Below are 25,981 nucleotides of genomic sequence, written 5' to 3'. Positions count from 1 at the left end.
AATCTATCTTGAATATATTTGGATTTATATCGTTGGATATCTTTGGATTATTATCTTGGATTTAATATAAAAAAAAATGTGACAATATAACACAAATTTAAAACAAATAGGGACATTTGTATTGATTTTGTATAGCGAATAGGGATGGGTGGAACTTCATCTGAACTCCGTTATTTAATTGAACTCAAACTTTTTATTTTTAAATCACCCAAGTATTTTAATTCTAACGATCAGTGATCTTTAACAAGAAATGTTAAAGATGTGGAAATATAATAAATAACTAATAAATAATTAAATATTTCGAAAGTTAAATACAAAATATGTTTTGGTTATCTAACTGTGGACAGCCACCCGTGCGATTTTTGTGTTGATTCAGTCTTATCTTGTGTTTGTTGGCAAACTTGGCAATATCGTCTTTAATAGTGGCCATCATTAAATCTCGTGATAATGTTGGTTTTTTGTTGCGGTTTTCATTGACAATAGTACGAAAATGAATATTTTGGAAGTATCCAATGCTCTCAATACTTTCTGGCATATCTCACAGTAGTATAATATACTAGATATTATCTTAGGTTTAATTATCGCTACGTACAATTGACATTAAGTTGTAAGGTTTAGTTTGAAATGTCTTCCTACCAGCCAATGAATTAGTTTCCTCGCTTTCTCCTTAGGTTTCCGTTTTTTTTTCTGACGAACATGATGTTTAGTTGAGTCGCAGTGAATTCATAGATATTTTCAAAAATCGTTATCATATTATCTGTTAACCCAATAGTACTGCGTAATAACACCTTTACGCAAAATTTAATTTACGTGCACCAATTTGTCACTATTAATTTTGATTTTCCAGTATTTCGCCTAGTTGGAAATGTGGTTGAGTAGTTGCTTATTAGTTTCTTAATTATCATATTATACTCACTATCATCAGTTACCATTATTGCTGTGTCATCGGCAAATAAGGCTATTATTGAATAGTTGTTTGTTGGAATGTCAGCTGTATAAAGTAATAATATAATAGTTCCGAGGATATTACTTTGTGGTACTCCGGCTGATATATTTTTTTTTTATATTATTTCTTCGTGTATGATCCAGTACTGGCATTTAGTCAGGTAGGATTTAATGGGTGAGCATCAATATTGATACGGCTGCTTTTCACGTAGCTTAATAATTAATCGTTCGTGTTAAACTTTATTGAAAGCTTATTCAACATCAAGGTAAGTATGTACCTCAATGGTATTTATTTTTCCTTGTACATATGTGACATGATGAAGCTGGTCAATGGTTGAGTGTTTATTTTGGATTCCCAAACTGGTGTTTAAGAATGAAAACTTTTTCTTCTATCAATGGTTACTTGTTTAAAATTTTTTGATAGATTTTGAAAATTATTTTATATGTTTAACAAATGAATAATGTATCTAATGTATCTCTACCGATCTACCGTAATATTCTCTTTATCTAGCATAATGGTATTATTATAGTGGGAATCTAAACAATAACACTTGAAGAATTAAAACAAGAAAAATATAGTTTCTTTTAAAACTAATTAAATTCTCAGAAAAATTTATTAAATTATTCAAACAATCATTTAGGAAATAGTAATATGCTAATTAGTTAATAAGAAAATATAATATATAGGTATTTATGTCACATATAATATATAAATGTAGCAGATATTTTTAATCGCCGTGCGTAGTACTATTTTAATTTAAAGCAGTTTTAAAATATCATAATTGAAATAAAAAAAAATATTGAATGATGTGGAAAAAATGTTGGAATAACTTTTAATGAGAATATTGAGAGACCATATCACCATAAAATGCGGTTTCTTATCCAACCAGTACAAATTTAGGATGAACCAGTTCACCGACGAAGTGGTACGCTATCTACACGAAACCGTTGCCCAAGAGATCAACGATGATAAATTTTACTTAGTTGTAGGAATTTTCAATAAAAAATCATGAAATTCTATTTAATTATCGTATATTTTGATTACACTAGACAAATTAGGCAATCCATAATACTTATATTATACTTTCTACTCTTATTTATCTGGTAGAACCAAAACAGTTCCTCCCACTAGTTAAGAAACGATGTACGCTGTACATTGTTTATATGGAGTCAAAACACCGCAAACGCTGGGTAAAACGATTCAAAATATTTCACAATCGTTAATGCAAAGAAGATGCGATGACTAAGAATCCAGCGGATGGATAAGAAAACTTATTCCTGATATACTTCAATGGAAGAAGAGAAGATTCGGTTTAGAAAAAACTAAATTTTTAACTTATTCTATTATTTTTGGGAATGGATGTTTTGGGCAATACTTTTAAAGGATAAAAATTTGGATGTACAAATAGCGTTTACTGCCAGGCACCTTTTGACTTTAAAGAGCACTGCTTCTTCACATGTAACAGATGATGGTGGCAAAGAAGAGAGCGTGCAGTGAAGACAAAAATAATTCTCTTAAGTATAAATATTTTGAACGCTGGTAAAAACAAAATATTTTACTTTCCAAAAAAATTATAGTTGAATAAATTTATTTATTTGATACATATTTAATAGAATTTTATAAAATTTTATAAAACTATAAACTGTAATATACCAAACCAATAAATATTTTGTATTTTTTAGTTTAAGCGGAAAATGCTTAAATATAATATTATATAAAACCAATAAAATTTAGTCAGCAATTTTGAATCACAATTTCAGGAAAAGCTCAATAATAAGTAATAAATTATACACAACTATGTATGTATTGACAATTTTTAAAGCCCTTTAAAGTAAAGCATTTGTCCATAGTGATATTATTTCTTAGATTCGATAGGTGGCAATGATTTTGTTTTGAAAAGTTTTTGGAAGAACTCAAATGATGGCTTCTTGGAACGGGGTCTTTTTGGGTCGTTGAAGTCCACTGCATATATACCAAACAATTTGCTATAAAACAAAATATAATGAAATAAATGTAAAAATATGAATGAAATATAGCATAGTACTGTTATAAGTTGATTTACCTAAAATATCCACTTGTCCATTCCAACGAATCCATAAATGACCAGACACAATACCCTGTAATTTTAACTTTTCTGTTTAAGGCGTCGTTAAGTTCCGTCAAAATGCCCTGTTAAATAATTAAAACATAATTCATTATTAAGTAGATTGTACCAAATAATAATTATTATTAATATGTTTATTAGTTTAGAATATATGTAATATAATATATTATATTAGTCTCGAGAAATTGATTTTATACAACTTACACGATGATATTTGATTTTCAATTCACTTTGATCTACATTTGGTTGCTCAGGAATACCATTTTCAGCAATAAACAGTTTCGGATTTTCTACATTGTTTACAAGCCAATTGATCACCTGAGTAAATCCATCAAAGGTCTAAAAATAAAATTTAATTTAACTATAATAAGCTACACAAAACCCAACTATTCTTATAATTATATTACATCTTGCAAGTTCTCTGCATTCGGAGAAAGTTTTACTCCTAAATCTTTATTCAGTAAATATGCCTCTTGTCTGTAATCAGTCTCGGTCATAGCTTCTACTATGTACGAATCATAATAATTGAAAGCAATAAAATCATATGATTCTGAAATAAATAATAGATAATTATTAATTTGGATTTTGAGGTTTAAATTCCTGAATTTCCTTTTTGTTTTGTATTCAATGAAATAATAAAAAATAAAAAAATAATATAATGATATAAATATAAATATAAAGGTACTTAAGAGAATATTTTTATTTAATTGGTAATAATAGATATATTTTGTTCAGTATGATTTAATAAATACATTAAAAAAACAACACAATGAAATTAAGTACTTGAATCTAACCAAGAAAAATAATGGGATGAATGATGAATAGAATTAATGATTAATGAGAATATAACAAAATTGTACAAATTGTTAAACGTTTAAGGATAATCATAGTTGTTTGAAAATATTTTATATTACTTATGAGATCTTTCTTTTCTTCTTCGGTAAATTCAAAGATACGCTTCATAGATATGTTATCATATTTGTCTGTTTTTTTGATGGATTCTAAAACTGATTTTGGGAATGTGCCATCTACCAATGGTTGAGTGAATATTCCAAGCTGTGCATTAAATATTTTAATATTTTAAAATTTAACAATAATAATTTACATTTGAATTTGTTCAATATTTTATCGTACCGAAAAATCGAATGTTTTTTCAACAGCTTTGATGTCCGCAGCTAGTTTTGGATTTTTTGGATAATACGCCGCTGTGTCAAAACATATACTGATCTCACCTATTAAAATCAAATACAACATATCAATATTGATATTTTATAGTTTTAAACTAAAATTAGTTGCATAGTTTCATTAAAATGTGATTGCTATAAAAACATGTTATAGATTGAAAACGTAACTTCATAAGTAGGTACAAATGTTGAAATGTACAATAGTGATACTCATATTAAGTGAGATATGTCAATTAAGTAATGTGTCATTACCACCATTATTAATGCATCACCCCGAAAAAAAAAAATTTAACTTACCTTTTTGCGATTCGGCGTAATGTTTCTCGTACAACCTATAAACTGCTGCGTGGGCAAGCAATAAATTGCGTATGACCATGTACTCAGAGATTCCGTTGAACATTTCACCGACACTAGGCGCCATGCCCTCATTACCATAAGCCAAAGCTACGAATCTGGGTTCATTGATTGTACTCCATAGTTCTACCTGTACGAAATATATAAATTTGAGTTTGTTACTAAAAGAAAATTCATTCATGCATACACAACAATGTTGGTTACTAACTTGTGAGCCAAATGTTTTGAAAAGAAATTCTGCGTAATTTTTAAAGTATCCAATAATGTTCGGATTTGCCCATCCACCTAGTTCTTGTAGACTGACCGGTAAATCCCAGTGATACATTGTTACCTAGAATTTAATTTGATCATACATTATTTCACTCAATTCAAAAAATTTAAAATGATTCCAAAATGGAAACATGATTGCAAGTTTAACTAATCGCAATTAATAGAAAACAGTAAAAAAAATAGGTAGATATACGAACAGTGCATACATATAATATATTGATATTTAACTATTCACTGCATTCAGTAGGTACATTTAAACCTTTATACAAATTTTCACCATGATATTTTACTAATTTGCATTTTCCATGAACAAAAAATTGTTTATACATACCTATTATATTTTTAAAATTTCTATCAATGTATAAATTTATTAAGAAATATTTTTAAAAATACTTGATTGTTATAATATATTATAGTTATTCTAAGTGACACTTTTTATTAATTATATTTTGATATTTAATTTTTTTGGTACAATATAGGAATTTGATTTAAAAATATAACAAATGAGTACAGTACATAAAACCTTCATTTATAACTTCTTTTAACGATAGTGTTCAAATATAATTAAAGAGTATTTTTATATTATAATTATTTACCACTGGTTTGATTTTGTTATCTTTAAGTTTTTGAATTAACTTCTCGTAATATTCAACTCCAGCATAGTTTATGGCACGGTCATCACCATTTGGCAAAACTCTTGGCCAGCTTATCGAAAATCGGTATGTATTTACCTAAAAAAATATAATTGTTATTATTTTAATTATTGAAAAAATAACCCAATCATACAAAAAAAAATTAATACTGAGAAAATACACGTAAACCTATATTATACTTATCATATTTTATAAACTATAATTTCACAACTAGATATATTAGTATTTTAATAATTGATATACTTTAATTAGTTATTTTAAAATAGTTTTTAAATTACATTCATTAAATTCCGTGAACTATTAGGATATAAAAACATATTAATAATTATCTTTGTAATTATAATAAATTAATTTTTATGTAAATATAATTGTAATTAAAATAGTGCTAAAAATAATAAAAAAAGCACCAATTAACGAAATTCAAGAAAAAAAATATAGTTAAATATAGCTTAAATATTTCGCATTTATAAGTACTTATGGGTGATATTTAAAAATATACAATGATCAACATAATGGTTTATGTTTCTATAGCAAAAAAAAAAAAAATTAACTATTTATTAACTCAATAAATGTATGTACGTACTCCAAGTTCAACCAAATTATCTATATCTTCATCAAGTTTATTATAAGAGTCACAAGCAATATCTCCATTGATAAATGAGTAGCCACGAATTGCATCTAAAGCATGGAGATCCGTTCCTTTGTGATACATAGGAAATTTCCTCTTTTGGGGTTTTTTTAAAAAGTCTGCCGGATTGGAGGTTATAAAATTTTTAGTATGAAAATAATAATCCCATATGCTAGCACCCTTGTCTGTAAAATAAAATAATATAAATTAATATATTATAGTATCATTAAAAATCCATGTAGTTCATTCTTATAGTTTTCTAGTGGCAAAATTAACAGGATGGATTAGAATTCTGTAAAACAATCTAATAATATAGTAAACGTATTATTAATTTTGAAAATCATATTATTGTTTTATTCGATTGAGGTTTTAGTTTGTTAATTAATAATTAGATTTATTTATAAATTTAAATGCATTAAAAACTCTATGATTTTTATTAAATTTAATTCACCGTTAAAATCGGTAAAATCGGTTAAGTTGACTTATACAACTTAAAACTTATCTAATATTCAATCATTTGTTTTAAAATTCCTATTATAGACTAGAGATAATTATTATGTATACTTTAGATGACATTTTACTTTTGTGATTTCATTTTTCTTTAGTTTTTGTTGTTTTTTTTTAGTTTAGTACTTTTAAATTTATAATTTAAGTATTGCTTTATAAAAAAAAATATAAGTCTCACTAGTTTATTATATATAGACGAAATTTATAGTGAAGTTTAAAAGAGTAGTCAATTTTTACAGGATATTATTTCACTTTTACGTGATATCTCATAGGTACTTAAATTTAAAATGCTTACAAATAATTAAGTAATAATAATGGTTGGCATAATTATTACATTATTATTTATATTTATATTATAACTATAGGTAATATTTTTTATATTTATTTAGAAGAATAGGTACCTATATCAACGGAAATTTTATAGAAGGAAATGAATAACTTATAATTTAGTGCGTTTTATAAATTGTATTATTAAGTATTATTAAATGGTATATATGGTTAATAATAAGTGTATATTATATTAAATGAGCCACAACAAAAAACTTACTATCTGCATTCCATGCGCCTTCAATTTGGTAAGCACTTGATCCGGTTCCAATCATAAAGTCGTCTGGTAACGTGACTATTAAAATATCAGAGAAATAAAGTTATTACTTTCATAAAAATAACTAAATGTAATTTAATACTTATAAAATTTAAATATTTATCCTAATAATTTAGTTTCCAAATCAAGAAATTATAGGTAGCTAAATAGGCACTTACATTTTTCAGAAGCCATTTTTGTAGGTTGTAGAGAGTTTTAACTTTGCAAACTAAAACATTTATAATAATATTATATTACTTTATTAGCATATTAACAATATTAGTGTTTGGGCAATATTAACATACTTTTATTTTAGTTTTTAGTATAATAATGCATCATTTAATATAATTACCTGTTTGAAAATAGTCAACTCCCTCAGCTTCAAACTATGAACTAGTTAAACGGTTAATAACTACTGTTATTTATACTGAAAACCGTTATTGTTATTAATTGTGATTAGAACAGATAAGTTTTTTATTTGCTGAATCTTACGATTTTATTTTATTTTTATTTTTATTTTTTTTGATAAACGAAAAAAACCAATTACAATTCATTAATTTATAACCCCATACTTAAGATAATATCCAAAACAAATAAAAGAAATTAGTATATTTAAGTATATTTAAGTATTTGTAGATTATCAGGAAAATATTATACCTATTTATTATTTAATTTTTTTTTATATCTCAGCTGCAAAGTCAAGTGTATAATTCATGTACACATAATAATTACTTAAAAAATATTTACGAAATATACAGGTGTTATAAAAATTCTTAAATTAGATAAATACATTTTAATTTCCGTTTCACTGGAAAATATTAAGAGCTAACAAATATAATTATGTATAAAAGAAGTTGAATACATTCTTATCTAAAATTTCGTTGATACATTATGAAAAATATATTTTGTAGTAAGATCTTACAAAAAAATTTTAAATTCACACATTATATTAAGCATACTTTTAATGCTTACACTCTTACAGTATTAAACTAGTCTATATACTTTACTTGAAGTAAATATAAATGTTCAAGTGTACTTACAAAAATAAAGGTAGTATATTTTGCATATATTTTTGCAATTAACATGTAACAATAATTAAATGAGGATAATGAACCTTAATCATTTTATTGTTCATAAATAACGCATTTTTTAAGTATAAATTGACTATTGTAAAGATACCTATTAAAAAGAGATATAAATATGCTTTAAAATATATAATCAAATAGGTAAATAGTTTTATCTAATAAAACAGCTAAAGAAAAAAAACAGAAAACAAAATATAGGGTTTTTTTTTAATAACTTAACAATATTACAATTATATTGATACATCAATAGTTATTATTGGCTTATTATCTTGGTTTTCACTCCAAAATTATTATGAGAATATAACATAAATCTAAAAAAAATGTGAACATTTGTTATTCATTTATTTTAATTTTGTTTAGGGATAAGTGGAACTTTATCCAAACTTCGACCACTCGATGTATTTTTATTATAACGATCCGTGATCTTTAACAATACATGTTAATGGTGTACATATATAAATTAATATTGTATACATAATACAGATATACACAAAACATGTTTGGGTTATCACTCCCAGTGGACAGCCCCTGGTGTGATTGATGTGTTGATCTAGTCTTATCTCGAGTTTGCTGGCATCTCGTCTTGAATAGTGGCTATCATCAAATCTCAGGATAATGTTTTTGTAGTAATTGTTTTCTACGACAATAGTACTAAAATCAATATTTTGAAAATGTTGAATGGTCTCAATATTTACTGACACAACTTCACACTAGTATATACCTCAGGTTTAATTATCACTACATACAATTGATGTTTGGTTGTAACTTGTAAGGTCTAGTTTGGAGTGTCTTTTTACCAGCTATTAAAATTTTCTCCTTAATTGTCCGTTCTTTTTTTAACGAATATGGTGTTAAGTCGGAAGTCGTAGTGAATTCATAGATATTTTCCAAAATTGTTCTGTGGATGATCTATAAATCCAATAGTACTAGAATATCACTGTTATGCATTATGTACTCGTAATTTACGTTCACCAATTAATGGCCGTTGTTAATTTTGATTTTACAGTATTTCGTCCAGTTAAAAATGTGGTTGAGTCATTGATTAGAAGTTGTTGATTAGTCATATCATACTAATTTTCCTCTGTTACCATTATTTCTGTGACATCGGCAAACATGTCAATCATTGAATAGTTGTTTGTTAGAATGTCAGTAACTTATAGGTATAAAATAAGCACATAATAGCTTCAATTATATTATCTTGTTATACTCCAGCTGATATGTTTTTTTTTTTTTTTATTGATTCTTCGTGTAAGATTCAGAACTGACATTCAGCCAGGAAGGATTCAACGAGTGCGCATGAATTATGCGGCTGATTTTCTAGTAGCTTGGAAATTAATTCTTTGTGTCAAAGTTTATTTAGAGTTTCTTCAACATCAAGTTATTTACCACAATAGTATTTTTTTTCAAAAACCTTGTTTATAAGATATGTGACATAATGAAGGTGGTCAATGATTGAGTGCTTATTTTGGAATTCAAACTGGTCCATAGGAATGAATTTTTTTCTTCTACCAACGAATTTAATTGCTTTAAAAGTAGTTTTTAGAATAATTTTGATAAGATTGGATGAAACGATATTAGTCTATATAAAATTACATAATCGGAAGATTTTCCTGACTTAAATAGCACGAGTTCGTTTACATTGGTTAGGACGCATTCAAATCGCAATATAACATAGTAAGTGCGTTTAGATGAATCACTGCCTGTTTAGGTAATTATTTTATTACTTTGGGTTTATTTGGTTATAATTAGATGACTTTTTTGCATTGATATCCTTATTGAATTCTTTGGATTAAGTAAATTGGAAGTAAAGTTTTCTTTTTGTGTTTGGTGCAATGGTTAACATACTTCTAAATCGAGATCAGAAGCAATATTGTTCATCTGGAATATATTGAAATAAAATGTCTACATTGGTTATTTTAATTACTTCATGACTCTAATCATACAATTAATTTTTTACTATTCCTAGATTCGAGTCATGATTTATACCTCATGACAAAACTTGAAATGGTTTTTCATTTAGTAATTGTAACCGATGGTATTCAATATCATTTTCTTTTGATTAGTTATTGTATTAATTTATCAAAGTGTTTCATATATTTTATAGTTATTGACAGAAGCTTAAATTCGTTTTGAATATCGGTGCTAATTATGTTATTGTTGTTTTTTTGTGCAGTTATGCAGCTATACGTTATCAACGTTAGATACTTACGTATTATAATAAAATAGATAGTTTTAAAATCAAATCTTTAAGCTTTCAAGTTCGTCATTTTTAAGTTGTAATAATTTTTAAACTTCCTGTACTTCTACCAATTTGTAATAGATTTTTTCGTTAGTTTGCATTTACTCGGTCATTACATTACTCATTTTTGTTTAAGTCAGCGCATTAACGTCGATGATGGTGATGCACGGCGTGCAACCGTGGGAACCACTGATATGTCGTGGACCGTCGTGGCACGTGTGGCCTACTTAATTATATTATGTAAACACTTAACACTGTCTTGTCAACGTAGTAAACATTTATGATAATATAAAACTTACTGAAAACAACACGACACGTATGTGTAGCAAACTTTTAAACTTTTGTATTCTAATGACTCGATTTTAAAGTTGAGGAAATTGATAGGGACTCGGTGGTAAATACAGGATATAAAAATATTATATCAACTGTATCAATAGCATATACGATTTTTTTCTCAAGTTTTTCAAAATAATTCCAGAGTTTAAAGTATTCGAGTTTGAATATTAATGTACATCTAACAGAGAATTTCTAAAATTTCTCAAATTTCATTGATGATAAAGTATTCGATAAGTTCGATAACCAAAAACTATTTTTTTAAGAATGATCTTGATAGTTATATTAATCTATACATTGTATTACTAATAATGTATAAATACTTTTAAGAATGAGTAAAACCTATAAAGCGATATTATTGTAAAACTATAATATGTTTATAAACAGTATAAACTAAATTTCAATTTTATAATTTATATTATTATTCCGTGAACACGTAACATTTATAATTGTTCAACGAAATATAATATTATTATTTGCAATACTGATAATTTATGTATTTATAAACTTTAATAATATATTAGTTAAATTTAGGTCTATAATATATTGACAATATCGTATATTATTTATGTCCATATGTATTTTATTTTTTTATTGGTATGGTTAAAAAATGTATACTTTAAACTGTACACGTATACTCAAAAAAAAAAAAAAAAATATATATCTGATGAAACATTAATAATATTTTAAATAAATATGTTTTTAGAACAAATTATTAGAATAATAAAATTAAAATTATTGCGAAAATGAATACATTAAATGATTATTTAAGGTATTGATATGTCATTCAGTTTTAACCTATAGAGAATACAATTTTAGTAATTTCATATTATAATTTAACATTATAATGTTAATATGTTAATATGTCTATTGAGATTAAGATATATTTTTTTATTATCTTGCAGTACAGTTCTAATTCAGATCGACAAGAACACAATTATACTTAAGGTAAAAGTATAAGTGCTTTATTAAAATGTTTTTTTTTACATATTTAATGCTTATTATCAACTATATAGGTATAATCAATACATGGTATTAAACCTTATCTTTCTAAATGTTAATAAACAAAAAAAAATAGAAATAAATATTGTGAAGTACCACTTTTATTTCTTCAGTTTTTTTGATTAATTATCTAACAAATATTCATTTTGGTGATTTATGTGTGTATGTCAAACATTTCACAAAGTATTATACATAAGATTATTAACTTATCTTAAATTATCAACAAAAATAATACAATATATTTTTAAAAAAGTAATAATAATAATAGCTCTTGAAATAATAATATTATTCATCGTTAAAATAATCTTATATAAGTACTTATTTCTATTTAATACCATAATATAATAATATTTATATATGAATGAAGGGTGGAATCGACGAGCAACCTAAACTACTGAACCAATTTATTTGAAATTTGAAATTTAAAATAAAAGTAGCTATTATTGAAGTATTGTATTCTTATGTTATTTCACTATAACTTCAGTGCCTGTATGTATGTTTAGAGATACGGTTACTATTATAAAATCAAATAGATTTATCAATCATTCAAATTACTTAATTTATTATAGATTTATATTATACTGTAATACTAAATAGTATAATAGAGTGATGTGCATTAGGGATATTTTTCTTTATAATTTTTATTAGATACTAATTTAATTTCAATAACAAGTATTTTTTTAAAGTTTTTAGCTATAAGCGTAATCGTAATACATGACTACGAATACTTAGATGAATAAATATTTGAAACTGACAAACATTTTGACTTATCACTAATTATGAGTAATAATTGAAATAAAATTAGTGTTCATTATAATAATTTAAATTATAGTCTATCAATATATAATATTATTATTAGGCGAGTATTTAGTTTTATACTTTCAGTCAACTGTTATTATTTGCTTCCGTCATCAATATAACAACATTTTGATATAATTTAATTAACCCTCACAAAAGTTTTCAGACTCACGAGGTATGATTAAAGTTGATATAGAAATTATAATTTTGTTGTGACATGGAAGTAATATTAATAAATATTTTAGTTTTCAATTTGAATTGTTATAAACTATCTTTTGTGTTCAAAGCTTTCGCGGATACGCTATAGGTACATATTATTATTACATACAATTATATTTTACCTGATTATTTTCCATTGGCGAAATGGAAAACGGCGTTGGGGTTCTGTGATTCACGTGAATGACTTTGTGGGATTTACAGATGGCTTGTCAAGCTTGACGTCAACCGGCATGGTTAACCATATTTAAGTACAACGAAAGCAAGTGACTCTCCTCTTGCAGAAATCCCAAACCAAACTGTATCTATACACTAGGGACCTACCCATAACAACCGTTGACCAACCACTAGTTCATTTCACTATCACATAGCATTCACGACAGTACACTCAAATAAAATGTACTAAAACAATATGTTACCTTCAGTAAAATTTATATCATTTACTACATAAGATAAAGTATAAAAATCTCCTTTTCGGTGTAAATGACAAATCAAACTTTAACTGACAAAAGTAAAACTTGTGTATAAACGCTGTTTAAGTAAAAAAAAAAAATACTCATAATGAAATATGTACAATAAAAAGGGATCCTTAATTAATATTTACTCTATTATCATCTATAAACTAGATAAATATTTAATTAAATTTTTTTATTATTTAAATACAATATATACCTAAAATAAACTAAAAAATTGTCACATATGAACAATTTAAATACAATTATTACAGTGAGCAAGTTTTTAAGTAAAAAGCTATATTTATAAAAAAAAGTTTTTATTGTTCATAACTTATACATATTTTTTTGTGTATCACCCAGCTACTTTTTATATATAAATAACGATTTATTATTATATTTAAACTGTAAATATTATAGGACTCTTGAAAATTATATTTTAGGCGTTTTATTTTAAATATTATTATAAATACCACGTGTCGTACAAAAATTCTAAAAAACGTTTATCCAAAGTATATTAAATTTTAGTATAAAAAAATCTTATGAAATGTCTTCTATAGACTTAATCCATGCATAGTCATTTTTTCTAATCCAACTCAATTATTTGAAAATCATTAACATAATGATTTTCAACTTAAGGTTATCATAATATGATTATTATTATAATACATTTTATACAATTTTCAATTTTTTTAATTTAACCGACAAGCACCTAGATTGTTATAATATTTCATAATTAACAGTTCTAAACAATAGATAGAAACAATTATAGGTAGTATTACATAAACCTTGTTAACTTCTAATAACTACAGAATTTTAAAATTAATTACTATTGTGGATGTAACTCATACCTGTATTTGAAAACTTACGGATGCGACTCATCATGTTTTGTGGTGTGAAAACCATAAACATAATTTGGCTAAAATATAATTTTCAAAAACAACTAGGTTTCCCTATATTATAATATACTATTATTATGATCATTATAATATATTATATTATGTTATTATATTATATACATATATGTATTTGTATTATTATCTAAGTAGCTTGAAACATAATAATTTTATACAATAGCTTAAAAGTATTAATTTAAAAATTTAAAAGTTTATATATTTTAGCGTGCATTATAAGCTATAGCCATTAGTTATCAGCACCTATACAGTTTTATATAGCTGTGATTATGTAAATCTTGTTCGAAGTGTTTGATCGTTAAAACTGCGTACTTTAGTTTTCTCGAAATTACATCTTCAGTATAGTAGTTAAATTAAATTTCTTTTACTGTTTATAACTTTTCTTTTAGTTCTTTATTTATTTATCTCCACTTTTGAATATTTTAAGGGCTGTGTTCTCATGTTTTTTTTTCATCTCAACAATTCCAACACGATGAGTTTCATCAAATAGTATACTCGTTTAATTATTTCAATCGGTTTTATTTATCGCGATGTTGTTTGCGGGTTTAAATTTGATTCCTATCTTCATTTATTAACTTATAACTTCTCGTCAATAGCCATTTTGGTGGTCCAAATTAAGTAATCATTACCACTCTAATGTATGTTGAATGTTATCAATTATTGCCTATTGACGGTGTCTTCAGTTTAAATATAATCCAATGTTTGAGTGCTGCGACGAAAACAATTCAAAGTTGCTGCAGTATAAATACTTTTACAAAGTTATATTTAACTTGTTCTATGTCCAACTGATAACTTATTTATTTAATTTTTTAATTATTAAAATATATATATATATATATATATCATACAAAGAGAACACTAAATATTTTATGTTTAACATCTCGGGGATTATTTTTCAAATATTTTATATTGCTACTTCACTAACTAGGCAGGTACTAAATAGCTCGAGTGATGAGCATACAGCAGAATATAACAGATAAGTCATTTCTAAAAGTCAAATAGTTAAATAAAACTATAAAATGCTAATATTATAAATATTTGGTGAAAAACTCAGGCTTCAAGATATGATTACAGACATACAAATAAAAATTTGAATTAAAAAACATACTATATTATGTTCATAGCTTTGCACAGGTTCTAAAATTAATGATATCTTGCATTTATTTAATTAGGTAGCTTTTTAAATCAACCACATATCAACTTCCTGATATAAACAGTATATTTTTTTAATAGGTATAAAAGGTATATAGACATCAATATATAGGTCATTAGTTTACAATTATATAATTTATATTTACATTTACATTGAATAGTGTGGTTGTTTACTTAGCTCTTAGCGTAAATACGGTGATAACACTTTTTTGTTTTAATTTTCATTTACATGTTTGTATATTATCTTAAATTATCTTATTTTAAAATTTTGTATCAATACAAACAGTTATATTATTTAGTACTTTATAAAGTTTTCTTGTCAAAATGTCAAACTATAATGAGAAGATAACACAATTTAACTTACCGAAATATAGTTGTATAAAGGTACATTACTCTACTAATATTTATTTGGATATACAGAGTGATTCTTCTATTAAACAAAACTCATTATTTCAAAAAGTATAGATTTTTTTTTTTCAAATTTTTAGATACATGTTTTTCTACAACCGTATAAAATTTAAATTTTTTTCAATTATATTTAATTGTAAAAAAAACTATCAACTTTTTATTTTCAAATGGTAACCTATATTAAAAATTGCATAAATTAATAAAGGTATTTTTTTTTCATGAATTTTCACGTTAACATTTTTAACTTTTTTTGATAGCTGCTTAAAGTTGGTTGGTTTTTATCTTTAGATGTTATACGTCAGTACAAATTAGTACCGTCAGAACTGAGATTCTTATTTGTAAAATCTTGTAGCTATAATTTATTATATTTTATAGTAATATGAATTCGATATCGTCGACTCCACGTTGTAGCGAAGAGTGGTGATAATATTTTGTACCTGTTACTACCTTTCATTGCTTATTATCAATTTTTATATAATTTCATATAATTAATTGGACTAATATTACTATTTATTACTACTTATCTACTGATGAGTTATAAGTTATAACACATTTACACTCAATAAACACTTCCCAAAACTACACAACTTTGAGAAGCTATATCTTATCAATGGATTAACGAAAAATGAAAATTGAAATGTGATAATTTATAAGAAAAATATTGCCTTATTAATTTATGATATTTTATTGTCATTTGAAAATCAAAAGTTGATATAGTTGTTTATCTAATAAATATAAAGGTAAAAATATGGACGAGTTCTACAATTCTAGAACAATACCTATGGATTTTAAAATTTGAAAAAATTCAATACTTTTTGAAATAATGAGTGTTGTTTGATAAAAGTATCACCCTGCACATAATTATTATTTAATGCTATTTATAACGCAAGTGAACTTAAAACTGCATTTTAATACTTCATTTTTTTTTCACTCAATCAATTTTAGTTTTCAAGCAATTAAGAGAATATTTGGTAATTGAAGTTTTATTCACAAACAAATCGTTTGATTATAATATAAATACGATTATAAACAGTTTAAATTCTAATATTATGTAATGTAAACAAGAATAAATTATTTGAATGTTTACCCAGATCAGATTTCTCGTGTATTCGGGAAGGCTAACTAATAATTAATTCTCTCAGCAATTTATAATTCTCCATATATACATCGATCAAAGTCGTAATATATATAATTTAACATTATACTTAAATAATATTCATGTAATCATGTAGCTTCTAAATTATAATTTACCTAACGTAATAATAAATAATAATAATTTCAGAAATTAACCATTATTGGTTTTATTTTTTTTGCAATTTATTGGTTTATAATTGGTCATCTGAAAAATTATCCAACTGTCCAAGTACTAACTACAATTTATTTGAAACGATAAAAACTTATTTCTTAATCAACAACTAAATTCACTATCTATCTATATATTTTATATGGATAATAAACCAATCAAAGAAATTGTATTAGTTACCTATATTTGAAATTTTCTTAAAAAACTAGTGTAAAAACATTTTTGCCGCACTTTAAAGAGTTCACTTTATAAATTAAATGAAGCCAAGAAAAAATCCAAGGAAATTTTTAGAATAATATAAAGTACTATAAGTGTTGAGTTTATATACTAAGGTATTCAGAAACTATAGACATTTTTATAGCACTAAATTGGTTGATCAATATAAATTTATTTATGAGTTACCTTATTAAGTGTTATTAGGTTATTGGTATAACTGAATATTTTAATATTTTATTCCATAATCCGATGTTGCTATTTACACAAACCAATAGATTAATTAAAAAAATATTTATATCTTATCTTTCCAAGAGTGTTGGTATTATATTATGTATTAATGTATAAGTATAACATTTTCATTTTCGAAAAAAAATCAAAAAAGAAAATTTTAAACAATTTTTATAAAAAATTAATAAAATTTCTCTACTTTATTTTCTATTTTTTAGTTTTACTTATTTCTATAATAGAATGTATGCACTATGCATGGTTGCAGATTACGACTATACTTGAGTCTGTTTAGTTTGGTAAATTAATATTTTACAATGTTTACTTTGTAATATTGCTTCATTTTATATGGTTCAAATTATTGAAATTTGATAAAACTATAGATATTATACAGGTACTGGACATCGATTTTCTTATTCTAAGCTACCGTGATAACACTCAATATTCAAATCAGATTTGTCTTCTAAAAAGGTACAAATTTAGGTCTAGGTAAATAGCAAACGATACGTGTCATTTTATTTATTCATTTACTTTTATCCATTATTTCAATTTAAAAATTTAAAAATATACGTTTATTGAACAAAGACAAAAATAATTTTCGTATTGATTTAACCACAAAATAAAACTCAATTGATTTAATCGTAAGTATACATTTGACCAATTATTATAAAATTTAATACAATGTTAAATTTTTAAAATAATGTTAATATTAATATTTAACAGCTAATATTTAGGTACCTATGGTATTATATTGAACCAATTTAATTCAGTCAGCAATACTATATAATAATCTCAGAAAACAGTAAAAAATTAATAATAAATTATACATATTTATATATTTAATATATTTTTATCAGTTAACTACAATATTATTTTTTCAGATACTACTATAATTTAAATCTAAATTTAAGTACATGCAGATTTCTACAACTATTTAAGCCCTTTAAAATAAACCATTTATTCATAGCGATATTATTAATTAGACTCGATAGGTGGCAATGATTTTGTTTTGAAAAGTGTTTGGAAGAACTTAAATGATGGTTTCTTGGAACGGGGTCTGTTTGGGTCGTTGAAATCTACTGAATATATACCAAACAATTTGCTATAAAAAATTAAAAACAAAATATAATGAAATAAGCGTATGAATATTATACATAAAATATAGTATAGTATTGTAATAAATAAATTTACGTGAAATATCCACTAATCCATTCCAACGAATCCATAAATGACCAGACACAATACCCTTTAATAACAACACCTTTTTTTAAGGCTTTGTCAAGTTCCGTCAAAATGCCCTGTTTAATAATTAAAATAATTCATTATTAAGTAGATTGTACCAAATAATAATAATAATTATTATTAATTGGCTTATTAATTTAGAATATGCATGTTATATAATATATATTGGTCTCAAGAAAGTACTGTTATACAACATACACGATGATATTTGATTTTCAAATCACTTTGATCTACATTAGGCTTTTCGAAAATACCATTTTCAGAAACAAACAGCTTCGGATTATCTAAGTTTTCCACCAGCCAATCGACTACTTGAGTAAATCCTCTAAAAGTCTAAAAATTAGAATTTAATTTAACCATAGTAAACTGCACAGACCAAATATTTTTATAATAATATTACATCGTTCAAATTTTCCGAATTCGGTGTAGATACTAATCCCAAATCTTTGTTCAGTAAATATGTCTCATTTTCGTACTCAATTGCGGTCATTGGTCTTACCTTGAATGAATCATAATAATTGAAAGCAATAAAGTCATATGATCCTGAAATAAATAATATGCATTTATAATTTTCGTTTTAATATATTCCAAATCTGACGTTTCGCTATGTTATATATTATTTAATCAAACAATTGAAAAATTAAAAATCTTAAAACAACATACTGCTGCTATAAATATAAAATAACTTGAGAATATATATTTATTATATATTGGTAATATAAGGTATATTTTATATAAGGTTCTTTTTGACTTATTAAACATAAGGAAACAACGCAAAAAAATTAAATAATTGAACTTTTCAATCAAAAAATATGATATTTTTAAAATTAATAGAAATAAATTATACATAGGTATAATAATTTTACACATCGTGATACGAGTGACGATAATTTTTGAAAATATTTTATATCACCTATGAGATCTTCTTTTTCTTTCTCGGTAAATTCTAGGATACGCCTTATAGATATGTTTTCATATTTGTCTGTCTTAGCGATAGCATCTATCAATGATTGTGGAAATGTACCATTTTTCAATGGTTGAGTGAATATTCCAAGCTGCAAATAAATTATTTGAATAATTTACACTATTATCAAATACCAAAAATATGCTATATTTGAATATGTTTAATATTTTACTATACCGAACAATCGAATGATTTTGAAACAGCATCACAGTCCTCTTTTAGATCCGGATTTTCCGGAAAATATGCCGTTGTGTCTAAACATAAACTAATCTCACCTAATAAAATTAAATACAATGTTTGATTAATTTTGATATTTATTATTGTCTTCTTATACACTTTTAATTACTTGCTTGTTACATTAAATGTGTTTACAACAATATAATATATTATAGACTATAAGATATAAATATAGTAGGTACCACTAAACATCTAAATTAATTGAAATAATATGTCATATTATCTACAATTATTAATGCATCACGACGAAAAAAATATTTTTTCTTACCCTGCTGTTCGGCAAAGTACTTATTCTTGTATAACTTGTAAACTGCTGCGTGGGCAAGCAATACATTTCGAATGGCCATGTAGTCAGCGATACCGTTGAACAATTCACCAATACTGGGTGCAATGTTCTCATTACCATAAGCCAAAGCTACGAATCTGGGTTCATTAATTGTACTCCATAGTTTTACCTATATTAAATATATAAATTTGATTTTGTTGTTAAAAAAATCATTCATGGATATATAACAACAGTGGTTTAAGTAACCATGTTGGTTGGTTTGATGTTGGATACTAACTTTTGAGCCAAATGTTCTGAAAAGAAAACTTGCGTAGTTTACAAAATATTCAATAATGTTTGGATTTGACCATCCACCAAGGTCTTGAAGAATGTTCGGTAGATCCCAGTGATACATTGTTACCTTGAGTTTAAATACAATTAATTTCAAAATTTAAATTTATTCGCAAGTTCAACTTAATTCTATTAATAGAACACTGTTAAATAAGTTTAAAAAATAGAACACAATTGAATTTAATTGAATTTAACTGTTTACCTTTTCCAATACCTATATTAATATTTTAAAATCAATTGTTACGTTTTTTTACGTAACATTTTGTTCCTTTACATTTTGAATAATAGAACAATTATAATATATTTTTTTTTTATCTTTTATCAATGTATATTATAGTTATTAAGAAATATTTTTCAAAATATTTAATGAAATTGTGTTATATTTATGTATATACTGTTACTCCCTTCACCACCACAAGCTTAGCTTTAAGGTGTAGATAATTTTATTATTTTTCTTTAAATACTTTGTTGTACCTATTGTGTTTTTCAAATAATAAAAAAATTAATAAATTCAATTCAATTCAATTAATGAATTTTAAGTAATACTCATTATTTATTGTTATTTTAATTTTTATATTGTTTACTACAATGTATATAGGTATTCGATTTAAATATTAAGTAAATGAGTACCTAATTTGTACATCTATTTAAATAAAGTGCTTAAAATATAATTGATATTTGATAATAGTTTTAAATTATAATATTTAATACTTTACCACTGGTGTAATATTGTTCTCATGAAGTTTTTCAATTAACGTTTCATAATAATTAATTCCAGCCTTGTTTACTTTTCGGTCATCGGCATTTGGCAAAACTCTTGGCCAACTTATAGAAAACCGGTAGGTATTTACCTAAAAAAGTATAATTTTCTTTATTTTAATTATTAAAAAACAACAAAATCTTACAAAAAAAAAAAAAAAAAAATTGCACTAAGAAAATACACATATTATATTATATAAATTGTAATAACTATCATTTAACAAATAGATGGCTTAATATTTTGATAATTGGTATATTTTAGTAAGATATTTTAATATAAATTTAAAATTGCATTCGTTAAATTTCGTAAACTATTAGGATATAAAGACATAAAAATAATTTTCATTGTAAATATAATTACAATTAAAATAGTATGATAAGTTGATAATAAAAAACACCAGCTAACGATGTTTTAACGTATGTAAAAAAAAAAAAAAAAAATAGAGTATAGCTTAGATATTTTTCTATAAGTACTTATAGGCTTTCGTAGCAAGAAACATTTTTTAAATCATTTAATTATTTATTAGCTCAATAATTTGTAAATACATACTCCGAGTTCAACCAAATTATCTATATCTTCATCGAGTTTATTATAAGAGTCACAAGCAATATCTCCATTGACGACTGAGAAACCACGAGTTGGATCTTGAGTATGGACATCTGTTCCTCTGTGAAAATTAGAACATTTCTTTTTGGGTAATAATTTCACAGCTGCTGGATTGGAGACTACGATATTTTTTTTATGAAAATAATTATCCCAAATACTAGGAGCCTTGTCTGTAAAATAAAATAATATAAATTGATATATTATAGTATTATTAATTTATCCCATAAATCAATTGCTAATTAAAAAATATACCTAATCTTATTATATTATATATCTTTAAAACTGTATAATTTTGGTTAATCTAATTCATAATTAAAATTGATTTACTTTAGATAACATTATACTTGTATAGTTTAATTTTTATTATTTAATTTTTATTTGACTACTTTTAAATTTTTACTTAATAATAATACATAAAATATAATAATATATGTCTTAAAAATGCTTACTAGTTTATTATATAATACACCAATGTTTAGCGACGTGAAGAACAGTAGTTAATTTTTTCAAGATATTCTCTCACTTTTACTTGAAGTATTTCATGTTTAAATTTAAAATTTTACTAAGGTATAATAATGTAATTGGCCCAATATTTATTTATATCATAAATTTATTATTATAGATAATATTTTTTAAATTTATTTAATAAAAATAGATAAGTATGCGAACGAAATAAGGATAAGGAATATATTATAATTTAAAGCGTTTTATGAATATTGTATTTTAAATTATCTTTAAATGAGAAATATTTTTAATGTTATGTATTGTATTATATAGTTAATACTCAATGTTTATAATATTAAATGTATCACAAAAACAACTTACCATCAGCGTCCCATGCACCTTCAACTTGATATGCACCAGATCCGACTCCAATCAAAAAATCTTCTGGTAACTGGACTATAAAATTATAAAAGAAATATTATTTAACTATACGTTTTATATTACTTATTATAAAAGTTAAAAAATTGTTCTATTACTTTAAAATTTTCAAATCAAGAAATTTTAAAAACTATAGCTATCTACTTACATTGTTCAGAAGCCATTTTTTTAGTAGAGAGTCTTAACTTTTGGTAAACTAAAAAATTGTAATGATTAAAGTATATTTATAATAATATTATGTTACTTAATTAACACATAAAAAATATTACATAAACATTGAATTTGTGAATTTGATCACATATTTTTTTTTTTTTTTTTTTAATATAACAATTCACCATTTAATGTTATATAATTACCTGTTCAAAAAAAAAGTCAAGTCCCACAGCTCGGAACTATGAATTAGTTAAACGGTTCATAATCATCTTTATATATACTGAATAAAATTATTATGATTATTAATTAAACTAGAACAGATAAGCTTTTTAAATGCTGAATTTTGCGATTTTGTTTTATTTCGATTAACTGAAACAGTTAATTAAATTTTATAAATTTATGACCGTATATCTAAGACAATAATCAAAACAAAAAAACCAATGGTTATATATTTTAGTTTATAGATTATCAGGAAAATAATATATTTCTTATTTTATTTTTGCTATAAAGGCAATAATTGAGTTGTATAATTTATGTACACATGCACAATAACTACTTAAAAACATGTTTATGAAATATACCTGTAGCTTTTATAAAGATTATAACATTTTTCAGCTCTGTTTCACTGGAAAATATCAAGGCTTAACAAATATTGTTTACATATGAAAAAAGCTGTATTAATTTTTAACAACAATTTTATTGGTAGATTATTAAAAGTATAAGTTGTTGTAAGTTTTAACAAATATATTTTCCAATACACATATTTTAAACATAGATTTAACGCTTAAAATTTTACAGTATTTAGATAATATTTATAATTTACTCCGAGTTTATATAAAATATCACTATTCAATGAAATGTAGTATATTTTTGCAATTACCAACATATTTCACCAATAATTAAAGGTTATTCATTCTATATTATTTTATATTTATTGTTACATCTATAACTCGATAAAATCAGAATTACGATTTGTTGTATTTGAATTCACTACACGCAACAATAATAAACCTAGAATAATGAACCTTAAAGTTTTCGAAGTTCAAAAATAACATGTGTTAAAAATTGGAATCATTAATTGATTTGCATATATTATACTCGTATATTATAATCGTATATAATATATTATATTGTATAAATAATGATTTAAATTAACTTCCTAATATGATTTAAAAAATATATTTATAATTGTATAATAATGGTATTATGGTAAAACATTTAAACAAAAAATGAAAGGGTTAATAATTATGGACTTTAGCAGTATTCACCATGGGCTAATGATAAAAAAAAAATTAACATCATAACTCAAATTTAAAAGAAATTAGAACATTTAATATTCATCTGTTTTGATTTTGAAATGAGTGAAATTTCAGTTGTACTACGTTTATATTTATTCAACTTTAAACTTTAATCCATTTTGTACTTGTAAATTTTACAATTTTTTGAAAAATTATCAACTTTAGAATTTTAATCAAATAACGATACGATAATAAAATCGTGAGATTTGATAGATGCTACAGATAAATACAGATATTTAATATGAAGAATTCAATTTTGGGTATTATTTTCAAACAAACTTTGAACATTTGAATTGTCTCTAAGTTAAAGTTGATCGAGTGTCCGGTAAGTTCTATAACCAATTATTATTTTTTTTTCAAGGATGAATTTAATTTGTATATAAATTAATACACAGTATACTTTATAACTGTCAACTAATAATAAATAAATACATAAAATAATAATATCGTAATAACTAAAATTTGTCTATAAATCAAATTTCTATTTTCTATTTTATACAATGTATATAATTAATTTTGTGGATACATAACATTTATAATTGTTCAACGAAATATATTATTTGCAGTATTGATAATTTCTGTATTTATAAACGTTTAAAAATGTATTAGTAAAATAAAAACCCATGATGTATTGGCAATATATTATGTAGAATATATTGTCAACATTTATTTTATTTTTGTACTTGTATCGCTAAAAACTGTATACTATATATAGTGTATATGTACGCTCAAAATATATCTAATGACACATTAATAATATTTTATATTGCCGGTAAGTAAATATGTTTTTTGAACAAATCATTAGAATAGTAAAATTAAATGTAGTGCGAAAATTAATAGATTAAATTATTAATCAAAGTATTGACATATGACCCAATTTTAATATATCATAATTAATTAAATTTTAGCAATTAAACACAATATAAGACATACGTATATTAATATGTTAATTATAGTTTAAGTACCTATTATATTATATACGTGCTTTATTAAAGCTGCTACATTTTTTTTTAGACTTTTTCATGTTTATTATCAGCAATTGAAGTTATAATTGATACATATGCGTATTATTAAATCTAATATTTCTAAATGTTAATGTTATATTAGCTTATTTTTCATTAAAAGATAATAATATATCATTTATAAAGGTAATTATATTGATTGACGACATTTAAAATGCAATGGATCATTAGCGATCATTTACTATTGTTTAAATAGCTTGATATATTGTGACAAATCGATTTATTTAAGACTAATAATTTATATTGAATAAATTAAAAATGAAATTATAGTTTTATCAACACAAAATGTAATAATAATAAATATCTTCATAAAAAAATTGGTTAACTGTAGAAAAATAGAGTGTGAAATGATAACGGACCACTTATTGATATGATAATAGAAATACTAAAATGCTTAAAAAAAATTAAAAATTCGTGAAGTACCACTTTTAACATTTTTTTTGCTCACATAAATATTAATTATTAAAAAATCATTCGTTTAGAGTTCAATGTGTATATTTCTAATTTTAAAAAATATTCTACATTAGATTATGAACTTTTTAATAAAATAGGTACCTATGATGATATAATAATTTCTATGGCTTAAAATTATTTATATATATCAAAGTTTTACACTTAAAATATTATAC

General features: G+C 24.0%; 2 protein-coding genes across 2 annotated transcripts; both read right to left on the bottom strand.

Annotated features, from left to right (window-relative positions):
• Positions 1 to 2,517: 2,517 nt before the first annotated feature.
• LOC114119868 (lactase/phlorizin hydrolase-like) lies at positions 2,518 to 7,690 on the bottom strand. The gene is made up of 13 exons (XM_027981587.2): positions 7,582 to 7,690; positions 7,409 to 7,458; positions 7,194 to 7,268; positions 6,095 to 6,324; positions 5,455 to 5,589; positions 4,797 to 4,919; positions 4,532 to 4,718; positions 4,185 to 4,282; positions 3,965 to 4,106; positions 3,458 to 3,600; positions 3,255 to 3,389; positions 3,009 to 3,115; positions 2,518 to 2,931 (listed from the first exon to the last, which is right to left on the bottom strand). The coding sequence occupies exons 2-13, from the start codon at positions 7,422 to 7,424 to the stop codon at positions 2,802 to 2,804; spliced, it is 1,521 nt and encodes a 506-aa protein (XP_027837388.2). The 5' UTR covers positions 7,425 to 7,458; positions 7,582 to 7,690; the 3' UTR covers positions 2,518 to 2,801.
• A 10,696-nt stretch (positions 7,691 to 18,386) lies between these two features.
• On the bottom strand, positions 18,387 to 23,339 carry LOC114119869 (lactase/phlorizin hydrolase-like). The gene is made up of 13 exons (XM_027981588.2): positions 23,236 to 23,339; positions 23,028 to 23,075; positions 22,823 to 22,897; positions 21,941 to 22,167; positions 21,348 to 21,482; positions 20,579 to 20,701; positions 20,284 to 20,470; positions 19,956 to 20,053; positions 19,728 to 19,869; positions 19,215 to 19,357; positions 19,013 to 19,147; positions 18,764 to 18,870; positions 18,387 to 18,674 (listed from the first exon to the last, which is right to left on the bottom strand). Exons 2-13 carry the CDS (start codon positions 23,041 to 23,043, stop codon positions 18,548 to 18,550), a joined length of 1,515 nt encoding a protein of 504 aa, XP_027837389.2. The 5' UTR covers positions 23,044 to 23,075; positions 23,236 to 23,339; the 3' UTR covers positions 18,387 to 18,547.
• Positions 23,340 to 25,981: the final 2,642 nt, after the last annotated feature.

This window comes from Aphis gossypii, chromosome 3 (assembly GCF_020184175.1).
Source record: "Aphis gossypii isolate Hap1 chromosome 3, ASM2018417v2, whole genome shotgun sequence".
Taxonomy (NCBI): Eukaryota; Metazoa; Arthropoda; class Insecta; order Hemiptera; family Aphididae; genus Aphis; species Aphis gossypii.
The sequence above is the reverse complement of the archived record's forward strand: the minus strand, read 5'-3'. Positions and strand labels throughout refer to the sequence as shown.

Coding starts and splice junctions, on each gene's coding strand:
- LOC114119868 (XM_027981587.2), bottom strand. Junction 4,920..5,454: donor ATAACAAAATCAAACCAGTG/GTAAATAATTAT, acceptor ATTAAATTCTAG/GTAACAATGTATCACTGGGA. Junction 3,390..3,457: donor ATGCAGAGAACTTGCAAGAT/GTAATATAATTA, acceptor TTTTATTTTTAG/ACCTTTGATGGATTTACTCA.
- LOC114119869 (XM_027981588.2), bottom strand. Junction 19,148..19,214: donor ATTCGGAAAATTTGAACGAT/GTAATATTATTA, acceptor TCTAATTTTTAG/ACTTTTAGAGGATTTACTCA. Junction 18,675..18,763: donor TGGATTAGTGGATATTTCAC/GTAAATTTATTT, acceptor AATTTTTTATAG/CAAATTGTTTGGTATATATT.